Source organism: Rhinopithecus bieti, unplaced genomic scaffold, assembly GCF_001698545.2.
Source record: "Rhinopithecus bieti isolate Rb0 unplaced genomic scaffold, ASM169854v2 scaffold_2654, whole genome shotgun sequence".
Taxonomy (NCBI): domain Eukaryota; kingdom Metazoa; phylum Chordata; class Mammalia; order Primates; family Cercopithecidae; genus Rhinopithecus; species Rhinopithecus bieti.
In genome coordinates, this window is record NW_016804048.1 from 2,170,706 (window position 1) to 2,192,748 (window position 22,043).

A 22,043-nucleotide genomic window follows, 5' to 3' on the forward strand; every position below is an offset into this window, starting at 1 on the left:
TTACAGGTAAAACACCCTCATGGATTACACTGAGGCTGACAATGTAGACTCTTTCCAAATAGACCATATCCCTGGGAATATATGTCTTGTGATGAGAGTATGACTCAAAATATCTGGGAAGGCCCGGAGCAGGGCCCAGGGATGCAGGATTTTCTGAAGGATCCCATGGGATTGGGAAGAAAATGCTGGGGATGTCCATAAGGGCTAATGTCCTAGAGGCAGAACCATCTAGTGGGAGGGAGCGACCTCTGAGGATAGGCAGTGGTGCTCAGTTAAGCTGCCGTCCCTCACACTGGCTGCTAGGTGGGCGCAGGGTCAAGCCGGACTGTGCTTTCAGAGCAGGCCCCTCCAGGCCTCAAAGTAATGGACCGTGGTATGTGTATGTGTGCTGGTTTTGATCCGGTTGTACCTACTGGCCAGCTCTGTGGGTCTAAGCATATCTGGGAAACGGGGCTCTCGACTGTGGGTTGTAGGTTATAATTAGACTAACCAAAAGGTCTTGGTTGGAGACTAGGCCCTCTGAGTGACACCAGCAGTAAATTTGGAAAGAATGTCATTTGCTTGGGTGCCACAGTTTCTCCCATTCCACAGTGCGTTACCAGTTTATATAGAGTTTTTAAATAGATGCTCTTATTTGAGCTTCAAAACACACTGCTGTAAATACCACATTCCTCTGACAGATGAAAAAACAGTCTTTGGGCATGTTGGTAACGCTTTGACAGGAAGCAGCAGCAAGACTCAACAATCTGCCAGTTTTCTGACTTCAAGTCCAGTTTTCTCCTCTCCCAAACCGCCTTCCTGCCTTGGGGAATGTTATGTTTGTTCTTTTGGTTCAGAAGCCATCAGTTGTGTGGGAGAGGGAGAAAGTGGCTCTGAAATAGGTGTCGGGTCTCAGGACACCTCCTCTTGCTGTCAGTCACATGCGTGGTTGCCACCCTGTCCCCCGACAATCCTTCAGTGGGACTTCAAAGCCACGAGTGCTTCGGCCTGGGGCATCTCAGTGTGGGAGGACACAGGGCAGTGGAACTCTCAGGGGGGCTGATTATTGCTTATTTACAAAGTGTAAAAAACCCTGTGGTTATTTAAGATATCAATTACAGAACGTAAGTTCTGAGTAAACTGTGGCCGGTGGCAGTACACCGGGAGGGACAGGTGAGGTTTCTGTTTACCAAAAGGCATTGTGGAGTACAGAAACCAGGAATTCTGGCCTAGCAGGAAGTGAGCTGGCCCCAGGAGGGCTAGGCTGACTCTGAGGCACTGGAAAGGTACTTAAGCTCTCCATCATCACCTGTAGCATCAGCAAATTGGGGATGAGAATTCCTACCTGTCAAAGTTAAAGGGCAGTTTAGAGTTAAGTCAGATAAATGCAAAGTGACTTGTAAATAGAAAACCACTATTCCAATGTCAGGAGCTGCTACATGGGTTCAGGCCCCTCCCCACCCCCAACAGAGCCCCTTTTCTGTATAAATTTTATAGAAAATGCTTTTGTTGTTTTTTCTTTTCTTTAAAGACGTGAATAGTTTGGGAGAAAATGGCAGACTGAGTGATAGGGGCCTTGCCGACTGTAGGAAGAACCCATAGGAACCCTGGCGCTGCTGTGGGCCTCTGCACAAGGGGGCAGCTCGCAGTCACCTTTCTGCATTTTCCTGCTGTGGGGCTCTCGGCTCCTCTACACAGATTTTTGTGTGGCTCTGCACTGCTGTCTGGAAAGGAAACCTCCTGAGGGCAGAGCCCACTGCTGTCCTGTCCTTCCTGTTTCTCTCCCTGCAGTGTCTGCCAGGGCTGAGCACTGCATGGCACAAGCTCTGGGCACAGAAGCTCTGGCCTTTATGTGCATGAGTGGGAACAGCAACTTGGGGCTCATCCAGCTGCAAAACTCGGGTCCATTCAGAAAGGGGAGGGGAGTCTCAGAGCATGAGTTGGAAGATTGATTTAAAAAATGATCTGAGGATTTACTGGGAGAAGTTAAGAGAGAGTGCACATACACACATACACTCACACACATACACACATGCATGCACGCACACACACATATACACACATGCACACACATACACACATGCTCACACACACTCAGACATGCACTCACATATACACACACACACACACACGGGACAAAGACAGTTCTCAGAGACACAGGGAGACAGATGGGCCATGGTCTCTGGAGCTATAGTGTGAGCAGGGTTGGGGCACCAGGCTACGGCGGGGGACATATGACAAGTGTAATAACTGCTTTCCAAAGTCCACCTGCTGGAAGAGGAGCAGACAGGGGCTTCTAATCTGGAAGAATCTGGCAGGCAAAATAACATGGCAGTGTAACTGACTGGGAGCAAAAGTTGGAGTGGAGAGGGGAGTACGGGTGCATGGAGGAGCTGGGGGTGGTGGGCTGGGTAGTTCCAAACATCTTAGATCAAAACTCTAAAGCATCTGCTCTGTGCTGTTATTCAATGGTTCAGTGCATCAAAAGTCTATGCAAACATTACCAAGTCTCTTAATTAAAGAAAAATAATGACAAAAATTAAACAACACATGTTAAAGACTGACCGCAAGAAGGCTTGCCTATAGATAAAGAGAGATTTAAACATGCCAGGTAACAGAAAAGACATGTGCAGGAACTGATAGGAACTGTATAGAAGGAGGCACCTCTTGGGAGAAGGAGGTGGGAGGAGGCCTTACAGAGGCTGGGGTTCTGTCTGAGGCTAGGGAGCCAGAGGCAGGGGTGTGAGAGGTCAGGGGTCGAGGGCAGGGGTGGCAGGTGCATGTGGGAGTGAGGCGCTCACATGGGGTCTGCTTCCATAGCAACTAGGAGGAAAGGTCCACCCAGAGCAGCTCTCAGTAGGTCACCCACCAACTCTAGAGAAGAGTCCAAACATGACTGGTTCTCCTTTTCTCATTCCTCTTCCAAATGAGCCTGCATGGACCTGGATGCCTGCATGGGCTGCTGATGTTAAATGGAAACACAGCCCATTCAACCCAAGATGATGGGTGGTCCTTGGGCGAGGGTGGGCTATGGCTGACTATGTAGGCTGAGTCTTAGCCTTAACGCAGGGTATTCTACTTTGAGAGAGCTCCCTTCTAAGATGCTGTGGGGATGGAAAGGAGACAGTAGGGAAGGCAGTGGCTGGAGGAGAAGGTGGGGGTCAGAAGAGGTTTGGGTCCCTGCCCCAGCAGCTGCCCAGAGTGGCAAACATCCCCTCATGTTCTCACTCCGCGGCTCCCAGAGCTGCTTCCTCCAATACAGTGTGACTCATGCCAGGCTGATTGTACGGGAGAGAGAGAAGATGCAGCAATCAGAACTTAACAGAAAAGGGGAAGGCCTAATGCGTTCCAAAGTTAAAAAAATTTTTTTTTTTCAAAATAAAGCAACAAGAAAAAAAACCTTCAAACCAATTCAAACAAACAAATTAAAAAAAAAAAAAAGAAATAAAAATAAGAAGGTGGGGAGAGAAAATAAAACGAAGGAGAAAACCGGGGAAAGACAAATGAGTGTTAGAGCAGGCACGGACAGTTAGGTACAGACGCCATGTACTTACGTTTACCTCGGTGATTGCTATATCAACAATGCTACCCACAACAATCAAGGCGTCAAATGTATTCCATGCATCACAGAAATAGTGCTGCATGGGGCAGAGAAGCCGAGAAGAGAGAGAGAGAGAGAAGAAAAAAAAAACCAACAACAAAGGAGAAAAACAAAACAAAAGGGAAGAGGAAAAATGAAAAAAAAAAAAAAAAAAAGGCATGGAAAAAGGGAGAGAAGAGGAAAAAAATGAGAAAAGAAAGAGGTTACGTGGGCATATTAAACACTCTCTTACCACTCTACAGTTCTGGCGGCTCAAACATGGATAACCTGGTTTTCGCAGGGTGCAGAGGCCTGACAAAAGCTGGGTTAGTTCAAAGGTGGCGTGGGGCTGTGGCCGCCCCGGGGAACCAGGCGGTGTGTCCCCTGCACCGCCACTCCCTCTGCTCAGCTCCACGCCCCAGCCCGGCACCGCCGGGCAGAGCTGAGGTAAATGGAAAAAAAGGAGGAGAAGCTCCCACTTTTTTTCCCCACAGGACGACGGCAGGTTCAATAAAAGGCATGACTGGAGGCGGGTAAAAACAGGAAATTAAAAAAAAATAAAAGAAGGTAAACAGAGAGAGTGAGAGAGAGAGAGAAATAGAGGAGGCAGAGAAGGAGGAATGAGGAGGTTCCTGGGGAGGGCAGAGTAATACTCACATTAGTCTCACTGAGAATGACGTCAATTATGCTGCCAATTACGATGAGGAAGTCAAAAACATTCCAGGGATCACTAAAGTAACCCTACATAAGGGAGGGCAGGCAGGATGGGGATTAAAAAGGAATATTAGACAGACAAGAACAGAGCAACACCACCATCAGAATCATTGTCCAGGCACCTCCGTGTTGCCTCTGGAGTTCCGGACGCCCTCACCATGGCCAGGAGCCCAGGAGCCCAGGAGCACCAGCAGGGAAGGAGCAGCAGGGAGGTGACACTAACCCTACTGCCCGCATTCCCTCCATCACATGGCCCCATCCTACAGATCCACCCACCCTACCCCTTCTCCACAGAGGCCCTGTCCACTTCCCTCCAGGGGCAGGAGTGGGTGTGGGGGTGGGGTGGTGCAAGTCACCAGGGGACAGGATGTGGCTACTATGCTCTCTCTTCAGTCCATGCTGAGCATCTCCTTCACCCTCAGTCCTCTTCTAGCAGAAGGACCCATCTGGACGGAGGGAACACAGGTGTGTGACCCCTCAGAGGGTAATGGGCTCAGTCCTATGGGTGAAGCTGGGGATGAAAAAGGCTTTGAAAACCACAGCCATCAGTGTGGGCCGCAGGGTGGCAGGTTATCTGGGCTCAGAAGTGACTCATATAAAGCTCAAAAATAAAAGAAGGACCAAATTGTTAAAATAAGATCCATAGTAAGTACAAGTCTTGCAGATCAAATCAGGGTCACCCTAGTTCCTGCACTGGGTGCCCCAGTGTTTCTAGGGACAGTTCCAACCCTGGCGAAGACTGTCCTAAGGGAAAGGAGACAGAGGCAAGGCGGGGCTCCTACTCTGGGAGTGGGTTATGTGGCTCTTGACAGGGCTTTCTGAGGCTTTCTAAGCACCTCCCCAGGTTCCTTCATGGTCATTTTGAGGTAGGGTCCTGCTGAATGCGAATGCCACTCAGAGGGCATGCAGTGATCAAAGCCTTTCCTGAGGATGGGTTTGCTAGGGACAGGCTGGTGGGTTGGGGGAGGCTGGCTGCCTAGAAGGGGATGAAGGCAGTGGTGCCCTAAAGGAGAGATTCTGGCACAGAAGGGGAAGACCCGTGTCCTGACTTTACCACTTGATTCTGTAGCTATGGATTTTATTTTTCACCATATTTGGAGAAGAGAAGGGATGAATGTTCTTAAAAGACTTTTTTTCATGTACTTGGACAACTGGTCAACTAAGGAATGGGCTGTCCCAGAGGCCCTATAGGACCCCTGGTGTCCTGGATGAGTGGACTCTTTAGCAGATGGATTTCTTGGGTGTGGGAGGTGTAGGAGCCTGCAGAGCAATGTCTGTGACTGAATGGGGCATACACCCCAGCTACAGGCAGTCATATTCCCCATGGGTAGCGGGGGAAGGACCAAGTACTATAGACATTTGTTTTCTTTAAGTAAAAACATTTATGCCTTCAGTTTAGATATGGTCTGCAAAGGGGACAAGACAGGGCTGGCCACATTTTTTCACTGGGACCAGGATTTTCCTGCCTCTGGGCTTCCAGGAGGTGGAATTCTAGAGGTCAGAGCGGGGTATGAAAGCATGAAGCATCCTCCGAGAGGTTCCCCGATCTCTCCCCAGCTCACTTGAAGGCTGCCAAATTTTCCTCTTTATTTTTTACTCACAAAGCCAAGAATCTGTGTTCTTCCCTTTCCTCTCAGCTCTATTCAGCTCTCTCAACTTCCCACTTCCCAGCCATGCCTTCTTTCCAGAGGGACCGAAAGACATGCTGTCCTGGGGCTGTTATTATTAGCGTGGCAGGTCAGGTCACAGGGAAAGGGGCCTTTCGGTTCCCAGGCATTTCTGCCAAAAGAAAACAGAAACGCCACCACAGAGACCCTGGACAGCCCGGATGGGGGAAGCAGAGATGAGCTGACCAGGGCGTGGGTGAGGTGAGGGTCAGCTTCAAATCAGGGCGTTCTTGTTGGCTTCCCAGGGTATTTTTCTGAATATAGTGGAGCCTCTGAGGCAGAGAGACCTCTTTCTCCCATGTAAGTCACGTGCTGTGAGCAGGAAATAACCAATTTGCTCTCAGGTTCTCAGATATCATTCACAGGGCAAAAGGAGGATAGTGATTTTGGGGAGAGGGAAATAAGGAGTGAAGACCCCAGATGAACTACCGCTATGCATAAGTCTTAAAATTAGATTTCGGAAAACACTGGGTGGCCCTCTCGATTGAATACCGTCTTTGTGGGTTGAGCTATTTCAGAAGGGAAGGGCAGGGAAGTCAAGGAAGAGAAGCGAGAGAAACAAGAACAAGAGCAGAATCCAGGAATTCTCTGCATCAGCCTAGAAAACGTGCAAGAAAACATTATTTGGGTGTGGGAGCAGGAGGAGAGAGAGAGGAAGGTGTGAGTGTCAGTGCTCAAGAAAGGAGGGTGGGTTGGAATCTTCATCCACCAGAGAGACCTGAAACAAAATGGGTAAGTTGGCCTTGGTCTGCAACACCTCTGAGACGGAGAAAGGAAAAGGAAGAAATGGACAGAACAGAGCAAAGGTTTGGTGTTGAAAACCAGAGAAACACACACAGTTAATCAACGGGCGCACAAGGGTGAAGGGCTGAGACCTAAAGGAACCGTCAACCGCCTGGCTGTGCACCCCTGGTCACCCTTTCTCCCGGATTTCTTCATATATGTGCAGACAGAAGGCACAGCCCCCTCCTTCCTGATCACAGCCCCCTCCACCCATGACTCCACTGAACTGGCATCGGCTGGGCTCTGTTGGAGTTAAGGCCTCGTGCCTCACACTTGCCCTCAGCAGGCTGTGCTACTGCAGGCTTTAGACTGACATCTCTGTTTGGTGGCACACTACCTGGGGGGCTGCAGAAACCAACCAGGTTCCCTGTCGCCGAGAGCTCCTGTGCACCCAGCCCTGAGGGATTTCCGGAGAGCTGGAATGCAGCGGGTGAGGGTACATGTCTGGGGGCAAACAGGGTCCCTTTAAGAGGCAGCTCTTCACCCTGACCCATCCTCCCACCATCCTGCCCTTAGTGCCCAGAGCCCCTCAGTCCTCCAGCTGGACCATGAAGACAATTTCAGGTCCAGCTTTCAGGCCTCCATCCCCATTGTCCCTTTGTCCCCTCCTCCCACTATTTCAACAGCCCCTTCCTCCCACCTGGACCACACCCTGCCCAGAAACAAGGCCCAGGTCCTCCCTGCTGGTCCCCAAGTCCCCAGGTGGTTGGGTCCTAGGAGGAATACTTTTCCCAACATTCGCTGGAGTGTAAGGGCCTGACGCTGTCTCATCTCTCTTCTCTCTGTTTTTGTCACCCCCTCGGTTGCTGGAAACCATTAGTAATAGGGGTTTTAAGGGTGTAATGGGGAAGGGAGGGTGGGAAAAAAATCATACACGTCTTACAAAATCAGTCTGACACAGAGCCTGGTTCTACCTGCTGCCCCTTATTTCTCTGGTGACTGTGTCCCAAATGGTTGAGAAGGAAGGGGTTGGAGAAAGGGTTTTCCTGGCTCTCCTTGAAGTGGCAAACCAAACCTCTTACTGTCCAGCTCCTCAGAGCCATGCAGGGCGGGCTGCCCGGAAGGGAAAGTGTTTTTGCAGCTGGAAGCCTTGCCCTCGCCATCCCCCAGTCCCACAGGTTGAGTGGATTTCTCCCTTCCAACTCCCCACTCTGGAGAAGTGTTCATAAGATGGGCCTCTCCTCTGGCCATCCGAGGGCAGATCCTGTGTGCACCCCAGGCTCCCAGTACCCAGGCCTGAGTGCCGCAGCACCTCCACTCACTGATAGGCGTGGGCTGAGAAAATGGACACTGAATTGATAGACATCAGAAAATCATTGCTGGGGAGGAACAACTGCTGCAAAAGCATCATGGGATGCACAGGAACTGCGGATTTTCTTCCATTTTGGTTATCCACGCCCTGATTTGGCTCCATTGTTGGAGATATGCCAAGTTGAAAGAGGCTGCATAGTGGTTAAGCATGATCTCTGGAGGCAGATCTGGGTTCAGACACTGCCTCTGCCACTGACTAGCTGGGTAGCCTTGAACAAATACCTTAACTTCCCTATGCCACTGTTTCCACACCTAGAACATGGGATAAAGCACAGAGCTGAGGTGAGGGTGAAAGGAGACCGTGTATCCAAAGCACTCAGAACTTGCCGTTTCTCCTGCTCCCACCCACGAGGCCTGTGTGTCCTGACGTTTCATTGCTTTCTTCTGGTCCCAGACACTGTGTCTTAACTGTGGGGCCATGGTCCAGTGGTACTTCCTGGCTGTAAAATGCCTACCTCCAGGGGTTCTCTGCTTTTTGGGGACAAGACACGCCCAATTCCCAGTGGGAAAAGGGATGGGATGACTACCTATGTGAGAAATCGTGGGTCTTTTGCCAACCGGAGGCGCACTTCCCAAGCCCTCTGTTTGCAATCGCTTAAAAACAAAAAGTAACCGGAGTCCAGAGTCCAGAGGCTTCTACCTCATTACAGCTTCAAGGGCAGTTTCAAGGATCTCATCATCACTGGTCGGCTGGAGACTGAGCTTTCTGGAAGGGAGGTAATCATAATCTGATTATTAACCATACTAGCACCAGCCCCATGTCTTGCATGGGGTTAATGTGAGGACCAATACCTAGGAAAGTATTTTGAAAAAAATCCTTTAATATCTATTCTTTATATTGACTCTATCTGGCCTCCTCGGGAATAGGTGTTCTGGATGTGTGAATGTTCCGGAGAGAGGATGCCTGGCCCTCTAATGACCAAAATCTTTGAATTTCTACCTTTTAAAAAAAGTATTCACTTTAAAGACAGGGTCTCTCTCTGTTGCCCCGGCTGGAGTGCAGTGGTATTAGCATAGCTCACTGTGGTCACAAACTCTTCAGCCTCCCAAGTACTATGCCCCTCTAATTGTTTAACTTTTTGGGGAGATGAGGTCTTGCTATGTTGCCCAGGCTGGTCTAGAACTCCTGGCCTCAAGTGATCCTCCTGTCTCCGCCCTCCAAAGTGTTAGGATTACAGCTGTGAGCCACCGTGCCTGGCCAGCCACTGTCATTATTTAGCAGTGTTGCTCTGCCTAGTGAGGTAGGAGTCACAGGTTCTATTTTGGGTGTGGGACTAAACACCAGGGAGACAAAGCCTAGGTATGTAAAAAGAGGAAGGAGGAAGCTGAAGGTTCTGGAATCTTGAGTTTTCCTTTAGTCTGTCTCTCAGGCCTTTTCTGCCCATCCTCCAGGTCACTAGTATTCAAACTCTCCTGAATGAAATCTGGCTGATACCGTTTGACATTGGTGACAGGGTGCAGGTTGTCATGGCTGCATTTTGTAAGACTGGAGTTCATGTAGACAATTAACTGCTAGGTTCTTAGGAACCACTCTTCCCACCGAGGAAGGCACAGGCCGCTTTTCTTTTATCGAGAGGGGCGGCGGCAGGGGCCCCGTTTTCTGTCGCTGTTACAGGAGAGCTGCGAGGGGACTGCTGCTGAAGGGGTGACGGGTGCATGCCTTTGCCTTTGAATTCGGGGTCCTTAGCTTCTTCTCTGTCCAGAGCAGAGGCTGCCCTGCCATCTCCTCAGAGGCAGCACCAGCTTTCGATCAGGCTGGCGACAAGAAGGCGTCCATGAGGAATTGCGCACACCTTTCACTCCTCACCTGGGGTGGTGCTGTCAGTCTTCGGCATTTGGAGGGCAGAGGTGCTGTCACTGCCGTGACTCGTTTCTTTCTCTTCTCTGTTCCTTCCTGCCTGCCTTCCTTATCTGCCCGAAGAAACACAGGGGAGGCAGCCAGCTCCTGAGTGCCCCGGCCCTGTGGGGAAGCTGACTCTGAACACCTGGTTTCCCCTCCTAGGACACGTGGGGCACGGAGCGCACTGGCTGGGGGGCTGCAGGGCTTCTGGGCTGGATTAGAAGTGGGGCTGCTGAGATTGAGACGGAGAGTGGAAAAGGACAAAGTGTCCTCTGAAGGGTCCCTGCAGACAGGGTTAGGAACATCAGTCAGCAAGCAGCTGGAGGCTGCCACGGTGGGGCGGGGCTGAGGGAGGGGCAACAGATGGCATCATCAGACCTAGGGAAGGGGGTCCTTGCAAGAGAGCAGAGGTCCTGCTTGAGTGAGCAAGCACTGGAGAGAGCGCAGGTGCGCCAGGCAGGGGGCTGGGCAGAGGTGGCTGTGAGGGAGGGAGCCGTGCCCAGTTCCTGGAAACACTGATCTTTTCTGGGTCCCAGAAATGAGAGCTGAATGAGTCGGGGAGAGGAGCTGGGTCCCACCGGCAGCTGGCGGTGGTGGCGGTGGCAGTGAAGTCTCAGTGCGTGTCTGTGTGTCTATGCAGAGTTGATCCCATTGAATATCATGAAAACAATGGTAACCGACACCAAGCAGAGATAATATAAATTGTATTACACCAGGATGCCATTTAGACATAACAGTAATCATGGAAATTAGTGGCGCCTAATGGAGAAGGCATAACTGGAGCACAGAGCTGCCAGCAGCCTGGGAGGAGGTGGGGTTTTCTGCCCTCCTCTGTCAGCTCCCATCCTGTGATGTGTTAATTCAGAAGCACCCCAAGACACACTCTGCACAGCTAGCTTGAGAACTACTTGGACTAAGGGCAGGAGTGGGCAGGGGGCTGGGTGCCTGCCTTGTGAGAGGACCCCAGGTGGGTGGAGGCGACGGGGGCTGCTCTCCTATTTGCAGGAGGAACACGCACTCCTGAAAATGCACACTTTTAACTGGACACTTTCTGCTCCCATTTTTCTTTGGAATTAAGGCTTTTCCTCCCCAGGACATTTTTGAAGGCCTTTGTCCATTTATTTACTCATTCATTTATTTATCTCATCAACACATAATAAGCACTTACTAGAGGCCTGTAACTAAGCAAGGCTTGGGCATACAAACATGAATCAGCCCTCCCGAAGCCTGCCATCTTCCCCGCTGGGAGCAGATGAAAATATGGGGTTATCAGTTAAGCTCCATTTGGGGGCCTCAGGAGGCTCTTTTTCTGCCTCAGTTTGCACCTGGGTAGATTGGGGGATCCCAATAGCTGCTTCGCACTACTCATGCTGGAATAAATGAGCCGTTTTCTGCAAAGGTGCCTTCAGGACTAGGGTGCTGAATCAACACCTCCTTGGAGAGGGGCAAGGCTGGGCAGACACATGGCCATGCACACCGGCAACTTTAAGCTCAAATGAACAGCACCAACCATGCACTCTGAGGAAAGGAAGGCAAGAACCAAGTAGCATCAGGTGTGGCTGGAACAAGGCGGAGCAATCTCTCCTTTGCTGCGGGAGGGCTGGGATCTGTGGCAGCCCCTCAAAACCTCCTGCCTGCCTAGAACCCCTTCCAGTCCAATCCAGAGGACCAAGGCCATGGAGAGAGCTTTCCTAACCCCGATCAGAGAGGTCCCTTCCTGCTCAGCACTCTCGGAAAGCTCCCACAGCCCATCCTATCACCCCTGTCCTGTGGCGTCTCTAACTTAGCGGGCGAGTGCTCCTCTGCCAGGGGATCTGGCCAGCAACCCGCATCCACACTCTTGAACAAGCTGTGAATAAAATGATAGACTGCCTTCACTTCCCACAGTGAGCCTCGTGTTGTGCAGGCAAGTTACCTAACCTCTCTGTGCCTCAGCTTCCCTACCTGCAGCATGGGAATAACCAGAGTACTTGCCCTGGTAGGGTTTTTATTTTATTTTATTTTTAGAGACAGGGTTTAACTCTGTCATCCAGGCTGGAGTGCAGTGTTGCAATAATATTTCATTGCAGCCTCCACCTCCTGGGCACAAGAGATCCTCTTGTCTCAGCCTCCCAAGGAGCTGGGACTACGGGTGTGTGCCACTATACCTGACTAATTAAAAAAATAGAATTTTTTTTTTTTTTTTTTTTTTTTGTAGAGATGGGGTCTTGCCCAGGGTGGTCTGGAACTCCTGGGCTCAAATGGCTCTCCAGCCTCGGCCTCCCAAAGGGCTGGGACTACAGGTGTGAGCCACTGTGCCTGGCCCCTCATAGGGCTTTGTGAGAATGATACGAGTTCATACCTGCCCTGTCTGGCACCAAGAAAGTGCTGACTGGTTGCTGCAGTTGCTACTATTACTGTCGTTGTTGGAGTTCTTGCTGAGAGGCTACCTTCCCGCACGCCCACAGCCTCTGTGTCACAGAAGGTCCTTCCTGCCCCTAAGTCAGGCTGGGCCAGCGCAGGGCCAGAAGCACTGGCAGCACCTTGGGCTTCAGTGGGTTGGGTTACCGCCGACGCACCCGGTAGGTCTGGGAATCCCTCTTCTTCCTACCAGCCCGGCGTGTTCCAGTTTCTTTCCCCATGGCAGGGCCAGAGACGCAAACCACAGTGTACCTTCCCCACACACAGTGTGAATCGTTTTCTACATTAAATAATTAAATGTAGTAGCTAATACTACCCTTCCCACACGAAGGCTTTATGCAAGTCATATAATTATTTTTTATCCTTCATAGTGACTTTTAAGCTCTCCAGCACCAGGCAGGAAAGAAACCTGTCACAATGTTGCAGCAATATGCAAATCCCTGGGTGCAGAGCCACAGCGGGGAAGGTCCTCCTGGCAAAGCTGGGGCCTGCCTGTTTAAGGAGCGCTGCATGGCACCAGGTGCCCCGTGGGCACTCTGCAAATAAATAATAATCAGGGGAATGCAGGAGCTGGGCCCACACAGCTTTGGCCTCTGAATTCTGTGCCGATGGCGAAGGCTGGGGTGAGAGTTGCTGCATTTCATCCCCAACTGCTGCCCTTCTTTCCCGGTCCCTTTTCTACTCCTTTTAATGCATTTTTCTACCCTGGGGTTTCTGTGGACGGTGGCAGACACTGCAGTTTCTCAACAGATGGGATAAATAGGTTTCATCTAAAAGTCACTAAGAGGCTGAGTCAGCCAGCCTGAGGCTATGTGTGGGTTCTTAGGGAGGGGGTGACACTGGCCACCACGGGGCGCTGCGGAGCTCTGTAGGGACATGGAGTATACAGTGGGTGGGGAGACTATTCCGAAAGGAAGAGCATTGTGTCCAGAAAGGACTGAAGACCTAGCCCAAGACAATGTCTAGGTTTCCATAGGATTTTTGAAATAAAATTCTTGCTTGCTCTTCAAGTTTTTCAATGTGAATATTCCAGGTTAGTGAGGAAATGCAGTCATACAATCCAAGATAGGGTCATATTTCTAGTGGCACTGTTATCCTTGCTGAGCCTCGGCTACTGGCCAGCCACCGAAGACTCCCCCACTATCAGTGTCACTGAACATCACCCATGAAGGGGGCCCCTCGGATAAATATTCCCCAAACATGCCACAGGGCCCAAGGATGCTCCTTCGCTGGGCCGAACCCTCCTTCGGCATCCTCAGTGCCACCCACTAAGTGTCAGTTTTACCTCCCCGAATCATGGGGACGCCCCTACGAATTTCCAGAACCGTGTTCTGTAAAACACTAGGTCTGTGGGGGTGTTAATCGGCATTACAAACAACCGATGAAACAAAACAAACCCCCAAACAAGGGCCCCATCCTCCAATAAGCCTGGGAGGGTTGAATTTCAGAACTTTGGCCTGGGGTAGTCTCAGGGCCCTCTGCACTGAACTGTCTGAGCACACTTAAGCCAGAATTTCCCTGACCTGGGTGGCCATGCTGCTGAGTCCTGCTGAGCATGGCACGATGGCCGCTCCAAAGCCATCGTCTTTGCCTTCTATCTCTGCTTTCTTTTCCAGCGGACCACCCCAGAGAGTGACAAGCTCTTGGGGTGGGTGGAGAACTGAAGGGGGTGTCCTCGCTGGATGCTGGAGCTTGTGAGCCAGGGGCTGGAGTCACTTTTGCAAGGAGGGGCACCCCAGAGGAAGCTGCCTGTCTTGTCTTCGGTTGGCCTTCATTCAGCTGACACTGACAGAGATGACAGGCACACAGTGTTACTGTGCTAGCATTTGGAAGGCGGTCAGTGTGGATGCCACCAAGAGACAGTCCTGCTCAAAGACTAACCAGTCCTGCTAGAGGGATGAGACATTTCCATCAAGAGCTCTGATTACATGCCAGAAAAGAGAAAAGGGTGCTCTGGGAGCTCAGAGGCGGTGGAGATTGCTTCTAGCCAGGTTGATCTCGGGAGGCAGCTTGAAGGATGCAGCACGGGAGCCTGGCCTGGAAGTCCAGCATAGGGTGTTTAGGAAAAGGTGAGGTGTGACCCAGAGCATGGGTGGCCCTGAACAGGAGACAAAGGCTGGAGGACAGGGCCGGCCAGAGCAGCTGCCTCTGCGGACAATGGGGAACCACAGAGAGGCTCGTGGGGGCACTCAGGACGAAGCAGAACCATGAGGAACAGCGAGGCTTCTGCAGAGACCCAGAGAGGCTACAGCAGGGGAGGCAGAGGAGGGGAGGGATGGGAGGGAGAATGCCAGGCAGGAACCAACAGTCTCGATGTTTGAATGTGACCAATCAGAGCCACTTTCCTTTCATCCCAAATCCTAAACCCTTGTCCCACTAGACTGCCACTGTTTTTTTCTTCGGTCAGCATCTTAGACTGTTCTTGAATACCTTCCCAAAGAGCAGGCCTGAACACAGAGCACTGAACGACCAAGCCCTGGGCTCCTGCAAAAGATTTCAAGCCTTTTCCCTGTACATTGAAAGACTGCATAGAGATGAACATGTCTTCCTCCAAAGTGACTCCAAGAGCAGGGCATTTCTTGCTGTGGTCAGGGTTCTCCCCACAAGGCTGAGAAGAGCCACTGGCCCTGAAGATCTGCCCTGAGGCCCCACAGAAGGCCCACCAGGAGATGGAAAACTGAGCCGGCCAGACTTCTGAGCCTCAGGCTGCCCTGACCACTGTAGGGACAGAACACAGGTGAGGTGGTGGGTGGTGGGCAGAGCGAGGAGAGAGGAAAGATTGTGAAGGGAAGAAGAGAGCTGTAAGAGAACGCTTGTCCCTAGCTTCAGCACTGGACCGGGGGCGGGGTACACTCCCCCATTATCTGAGATTTTTATAGCAAAGAACCTCTTAGCCAAAGAGAAGTGCAGAAGGTCTGTCTTGGAAACTCCTTTTATGGAATCGTGAGGCCTGTAAATTCAATTCTGCACAGCTGGGAAAAGGAGAAGGCCCTGGTTCTGTCGCAAACATGTCCAGCAAGGTCTGGGAAGGCCTGGCTTTTGAGCTCCTCCAGGGCAAGGATTTCCAGTATGGGAGAAGGAGGGGCACAGTCAGGGACATCTGTGATGCTCAGGAAGGAAAGACGTGGGTGAGGGCAAAGGTGCACACTGAAGACCCCAGATCAGATTATGCAATCCCCCCACTGAATGGCCCATCCCTGTGGTTTCCAAGGACAGTCAGAGGAAGTCCACACCCCTCACTTTGGTCCTGAAGGGCCTGTGCGCACTGGCCTCCGTCCAGCCCTTTTCACGTCACCCTCTGGACAGGAGGGCAGCATTCTGGCCTCCCTCTGCCTGTCCGCTGTTTCTAGGAGGCCTGGAGGACTGTTTCTTTCTTCTTGGCAGCTGGCTTAACTCATCCCTACTCTTATCCTGGGAAATGATATTTTCTTCTCCACCCCTCATTTCAGCTGGCTCTTGGCCTCCAGACCCCTTTCCTCCTCCTTCCTCTCCTCTCTCCAAGTTTCCTTCCAATTCTGCACGTTCTCCAACACTTCTCCCAGGACATGAAGGCTTCTGGACAGGATTCTTGGAGTTTCTATCTTCAGAGGGAATAGATGGCGCTGACTCCTAAAATACATCTCCAGCCCAGATCGCCTGTCTGAATTCCAGATTTTCACAGCCTACGTGACATTTTCTAACCTAATATATCCCCACATTCTCACTTTAAACTGGTTTCTTCCTGTTCTTCTCTATTTCAGCAAATGACACCACTCTTCCATCCACTCAGGGAAAGCCAGGAACCCTGGAGCCGTCTGATTCCTGTTCCTCATCCTCACATCCAATTCACCATCCAATGATGTCATGACTCTGCCCCCCTCGCTCCATCTCTTCCACGGCCACCTGCCTTCCCAGCATCGGGCTCCTTGCTGCTCCCCATCTCACCACACCAGTCATTTGTCAATGAGCCGCCAGCATGCTGGTTAAAAAATGGAAATCAGATTATATAATCCCCCTACTGAATGGCCCATCCCTGTGGTTTCCAAGGACAGTCACAGGAAGTGCACACCCCTTACTGTGGTCCTGAAGGGCCTGAGGCTCCAGCACAGTCCTTTTCACCATCACTCTCAGTTTCCAGAACGAGCTGAGCTTGCCCCTGCCTAGGGGTCTTTGCTCTTCCTTCTGCCTGAAATGCTCTACTTCTGGCTCCTTTTCTGCCTCCAGGGCTCAGCAAAAATGCCGCCTTCCTGACCTCCTTATTTTAAACAGGTGACTCTTCACCCACACTCTTCCGTTTCCCCACCCCAGCCCTTACCCCATCTGAAACCTTTGTTTATTGTGTATTGGTGTGTCCTGCACTACTCTGTGAGCCCTGTAAAGATGGTACTAGGCTTCCATATCATCACTGAGGTGCTCAAGAACTACGTAGAGAAAGAAAAGATGGAAAAGGAAGTACGGATAAGGGGACGTCACAGAAGGGTGCGTTTTAATTCAGTATAAAGAAGGATTTCCAACAGAGCTACCTCTAGAAACAAGGAGACTCGTATGGCAGAAGGTAGGACGGTGTAGAGACTTCTGCACTCAGGGAAGCTCAATGGTCCCAATCTTTTCTGACACTAATATTCTGACTTTCTTTTCCTGGCTCATAATTCTCATTCATCCATTCGTGCATCAGACTTTCACTGAATGCCTCTCATGGCACAGAGATGAACATGAAACAGCTCCTGCCATTGATGAATCTGGCAATATTTGTGTCCCCAACGTGTAAGTCTTCCCATTGCACATATGTGTGCAAACACACTCATATGAGTGTGTAGCAGGCGTGTTTCACTTTCCTGAGCCCACCTGTCAGCGGACTGCCCCCTCTCCTGAAGGTGCTTGTCAACTCAGATTTGGAAACAAAATCCGAAGGTCCAAAGCAATCTAGGGAATTCAGGGGCCACAGACAGAATGGCTGAATGAGAGGGAAGGGCGGCAAGGGGCCTCGGAGAAGGCGGCAGGACGCAGGAGTGGAGTGAACACTTTCCATTCCAGAAGGTGGTCACTCGAGAATGGCTTTCTTTCTTTTTGTCTCGGATCTTCTTAGAAGGAAGACAGCTAACACTTATCGAGGGCCCACTGAGTGCATAGCAACAACCTGGTCTGTCCACATTTTCTGTTTTAATGGGGTTGTTGTGGAAAGAGTGGCTTTTGAGTCACCTAAACCTGCAATAGAATCCCAGGATTTTTACCATGATTAAATGCATTCCTATTTGTTAAGGTGCTTAGAGCAGTGTAGGGTGCATACTAAGCAGGATGGTGTTTGTTGCAAGCTAACAATAACAACAAAAAGCCAGCTCTGGACTCCTTACTTAGCCTTTCTCTGACCTCCAGTTTCTTCAGATGTAAAATGGGAGGCTATAATATTCATCTTATGGATTGAATGAGATGAGGAAAGTAAAATATCTAGCTTCATGTCTGGTTCTTCATTGACAATATATGCTGTTTGCTTCCCTCCAGTGCTTCTAAATGTTACTTGAGTAACACCTTCAGGTGTAGGCATTGATACCAAATGGGTCAATGCATTTATTGACTGCTTCTTTTTAAGTTGAAATATGAATGTCATATGAAATATGAATGAAATATGAATGTCAGCTGACAGGAGGTTTCCTAGTGAAATGAGAGGGTGAACTGGGGACGCTACAAGTCCCAAGAGTGGGCCAGAGTCGCTCCAGGCAAGTGTGGCCTTACCTACCTGCTTGTACTCATGATTCGTCCCTGGCACCAAGCATACCGCCTAGCACATGAGCTGCTCAACAAAATATTTTGGGGGTTGTTGGTGAATTTTAGCCTGCAGCAAAACACTAGCCAAGTCACACAAACAAAGAGTTCTTGAAATAAAGACTATGAAGAATGGCAAGGCCTAGGCACCGAGAAAGAGAGGGAATGGTGAAAAACTGAGCTGAAGGCTTGAAAAGCCGACTAATGGGTTGCATTAGCCACAGGAAAGGGGAGTGATAGTTTAGATGCTGGTAGCATGGTTGATGCTTGCACAACCCAACTTCAAGGAGGCATTAAGATGAGCCTTAAAGTTATTTTATGGTGTGAGGCGGACATCAGACTGAAGGGATAGAATATATTGGCTCAGGATGAAAGATGCCAGAATACCAATATTACAAAAGGGCCTATTTAAAATGGTCACGGGCGAGAGGGCACATCCAGGCTGAGGTGAAGTTCCTTGGTGCTGAGGTAGAGGACTGGGTGCAGACTCCCCAGGCATAGGGATCCGGCTGAGTTTCATTTGAATGGCACTTTCCCTGAAGCCTTCATTCCTCTGTAGAGATGACCTCACTCAGTCTCACCACAGTATGCTAAGGCAGTCTTCCTACTTTACGGAGAAACAGACATGGAAGGAACAAGTGCTTGCAGGAAGCTCTTCCTGTCCTGTCTGCTCAGCCCTGGCTTCTTCAAGGTGATGCTGAGATGGGATCTAGGCTTCCTGGGTCTCAATCTACCAGAATTTCCTCTCTGGGTGGGATCTGGGGGCAGTAGATGATGAAGCGAAGAAATGAAGCAAAATTTATTTTGTAAAAATTAAAACTTCACAAAAATCACTGCATCATGCAGAAGTGCACGGCCAATTTAAAACAGTTGGAAGAGGATGATTCCTGGAGAGTGGCACAGGTGGAGGCAGAGGTCAAGTTGGAGAGAAAGTACATTTCAGCCAGCAATGTCATTACTGCCAAAACATGACTGAAAACAAACCAAGATTCCCGGAAGATTCTCAGCTTTCAAAAAGAGGAAGGGGCCCCAGTGTGCATCCTTTCCTCCTGGCCATCCCACTTTTCTCTTCCTTCTCCTGGTCCTTGACTGAGCTTTTAAGAACAAGTTCTGAAATGTCTCTCAACAATCCATGGAAGAGTATGTGGACATTGGCGTCTCTCCTGCCTCCGGGGGAAGGCTCAGCTCAGGCCTGATGGATTTAGGCCTGCAGGGTTCCCCTGGCTCCTCAGGTGGCCACATTGGTGCCTTTAGAAGAATTCTAGCCCTGGCATTCTTCCCACCGCCTCTGCCCTGGCTGTCCCAGGGCTCCGGTGGGGCAGTTTGGGGCCTTGTGGCCTTTGCCACACCACCTCTCCTTAGGCTGGTGAGCCGCTGCTCTGACACAGGCTCATGCACTCTCTTCTCCTGTGGCTGTTTCTGTCGCCACTGGCAACCTTCAGGAGCCTGTTTTTGGTGTGCCATCCACTTGCCTCCTCCCGGGGACAGAGAACACGTCTGATTACCATCCAGGCTGACACCCTGGCCTGGGCAGGAAAAAAGGCCTGGCTTACAGTTTGTAAGGTGGTTTCTCTTCCCTTGTTCAGACAAGCAGATCTGACCTTTGACTTGGGGGCCGAGTTGTCTGCTGAGGGTGCCCTCCCAACTTCTCCACCTGCCAGGGGAATGTCAGAATCTGGTCCCTTTCCTGGGATCGGCTCACTCCTGGAGCCAAAGACTCCAACACCTAAAACAGGAGGTCCACAACTAAGCAATCTGGACCCTCAGCCTCTGAAGTCCCCTTGCATCTGCACAGGGTATGGAAGCCCCTGGAGAACCCCAAGCTGGCTGGAGGAGGGACCACAGCATCTTCAGGTCATGTGACAAAAGCTATTTACCCAAAGAGGCCATGCTGAATCTAAAGGACAGAAGTTTCTAGACATGGACAGAGCTGACAGAGTAGATGAGAAACTGGGCTGTTTGTTCTCTGTGGAAGCAAGTGTTCTCCATGCATGCACCTCCCCGTTCCAACTTTCCCTCTGCCCATCCATATGCGAACCTAGAGCCCCAACCCAGCTCTCATCTGTACCTTTTGACACAAGCCCAGTGAAAACAAGGTAGCTGGTGACGACATTTCCATTTGAGCCACATCCTCCGGGTATCCCCAAAGATTTCTCCCCTCTGCAGGGCCTGTGCCCACCTATGTCAGGGCCAAGAATCATTCCCACGAGCAGAAACTAGTCCTAAGAACAGCAGAGCCTGCAGAGAAAAGACGGCTCTGGAAGCCACGGGATCCCTGGCCCCATATGGGCACACTAGATACGAGGAGGTCTGCCTCTGAGTGTGGAAAGTCCAAGGCCAGCCATAGCCTCTGTCAGCTCAGAGCCTTCACAACGCAGAGCAGGCTGGTTTTGGCACAGGAACTCCAGGGTACTAGGAGTTCCAGGGCACTAGGAGGACCATTCCAGAGCCTCCTGGCTCTCCCTATAGCTTAGGTGGTACCTGTGCCAGGGAGACTGGGGCAAGGCTGGCCCAGAGCTGTGCTATGAAGGGTGGCCCCAGTGAGAGCCAGCATTGGACCTCCAGGGTCCTGAGCAGCTCTGGTTCTGGCAGCATCTCATTCACCAGGCTACCGACTAGTCCTGACTCATCTCTCACCCTCGTTTAGGGAAATGCCCAGGGCCTCGTTGATGGATTCCTCAGGACAACAGGTGGGGGACCGGAGAAACCTCTCCTTTCTGCCTCTCTACTCTCTGAGAAGCAGCCACGGCCAAGGCTTCACTGCCTTCATTTCCTCTTTCCTGAAAGATAACAGGGGCTTCAAAGAAGCCCCCAAAGCAGACAAGACTGTGGCAACTGAACTACTGCCCCGTTCTTAGCTGATACTCTGAAAATGCCAGCCACGTCCTCTGTGTGTGGGGACAGGCAGGAGCCACAGCCCCAGACAACCTACATGGCTGTGGTAAGACCTGCCAGGCCCAGCAGAGACCAGCGGGCAGGGCAAGGGCGTCGGCAGGAAGGCTGGAGAGGAGCCGTGGTGAGGAGGCTGTCCCCGCTTTGGAAGCGGCATGGAGGCCATGAGGCGGCAAGTCTGGCCAGCAGCTGGACAAGGCTCTGTACCCCAGAGGGGATCAGCTAAGAACCCGGAGGGGCTCAGGGCTCTCAGATATCAGTGTCACTAGGGCAGTAAAATGCTAATGGGGAAATCTAGACAGAGTCCAATCGACTGTGGAAAAGAGTGTCTGGATGCCCCATGGCTCACCGGAACACACCCTACGGGGGCCCGCCGCGGCAAGACTAACTGGGTGGGAAAGAGTCTGCAGGGAAAGGGCCTGGGTGCTCGCAGCTGCCACCGGCTGGGGAAAGCCAGGGATGGCCGGGGTAACTGACAGTGGGAGAAACTCACTCGGGCCAGGGCGAGAGACTGTCTAACGCAGTCAAGAGGGGCTCCATTATGTATGTGCCAACTTCTGGCAGAAAATCACCAGAAGAAAGGGTAGGGGGGATGAGAGAAACCATCTGGCTTCATGAAGTTGGAGCAACTGGGCTGAGGAGGCCCAGACAGAAAGAGGAAAGTGGAGACTGGGAACTTGTGGGAACAGGGCCAGGCCTCCTGAGGTTTCAGCTGCTTATTCAAGAAAGCAGGGGTTGTTTGATTTTTTCTTGTAAATTTGTTTGAGTTCTTTGTAGGTTCTGGATATTAGCCCTTTGTCAGATGAGTAGATTGCATCAAAAAGTGGGCAAAGGATATGAATAGACATTTCTCAAAAGAAGACATGCATACAGCCAACAGACACATGAAAAAATGCTCATCATCACTGGCCATCAGAGAAATGCAAATCAAAACCACAATGAGTTACCATCTCACACCAGTTAGAATGGCGATCATTAAAAAGTCAGGAAACAACAGATGCTGGAGAGGATGTGGAGAAACAGGAACACTTTTACACTGTTGGTGGGACTGTAAACTAGTTCAACCATTATGGAAAACAGTATGGCGATTCCTCAAAGATCTAGAACTAGAAGTACCATATGACCCAGCCATCCCATT

General features: G+C 50.9%; 1 protein-coding gene across 18 annotated transcripts in view; it reads right to left on the reverse strand.

The window, feature by feature from the left end:
- CACNA1C (calcium voltage-gated channel subunit alpha1 C) overlaps positions 1 to 22,043 on the reverse strand; it is an 800,874-nt gene that overhangs the window by 121,601 nt on the left and 657,230 nt on the right. For 9 of the 18 annotated variants that reach the window (XM_017863204.1, XM_017863129.1, XM_017863173.1 and 6 more), the window contains exon 30: positions 3,534 to 3,617. In XM_017863204.1, coding sequence (XP_017718693.1) covers positions 3,534 to 3,617 — 84 coding nt within the window. Of the gene's footprint in view, positions 1 to 3,533; positions 3,618 to 4,216; positions 4,301 to 22,043 lie in introns of all 18 variants that reach the window. The other 9 variants (XM_017863189.1, XM_017863181.1, XM_017863167.1 and 6 more) reach the window with 2 other exon arrangements.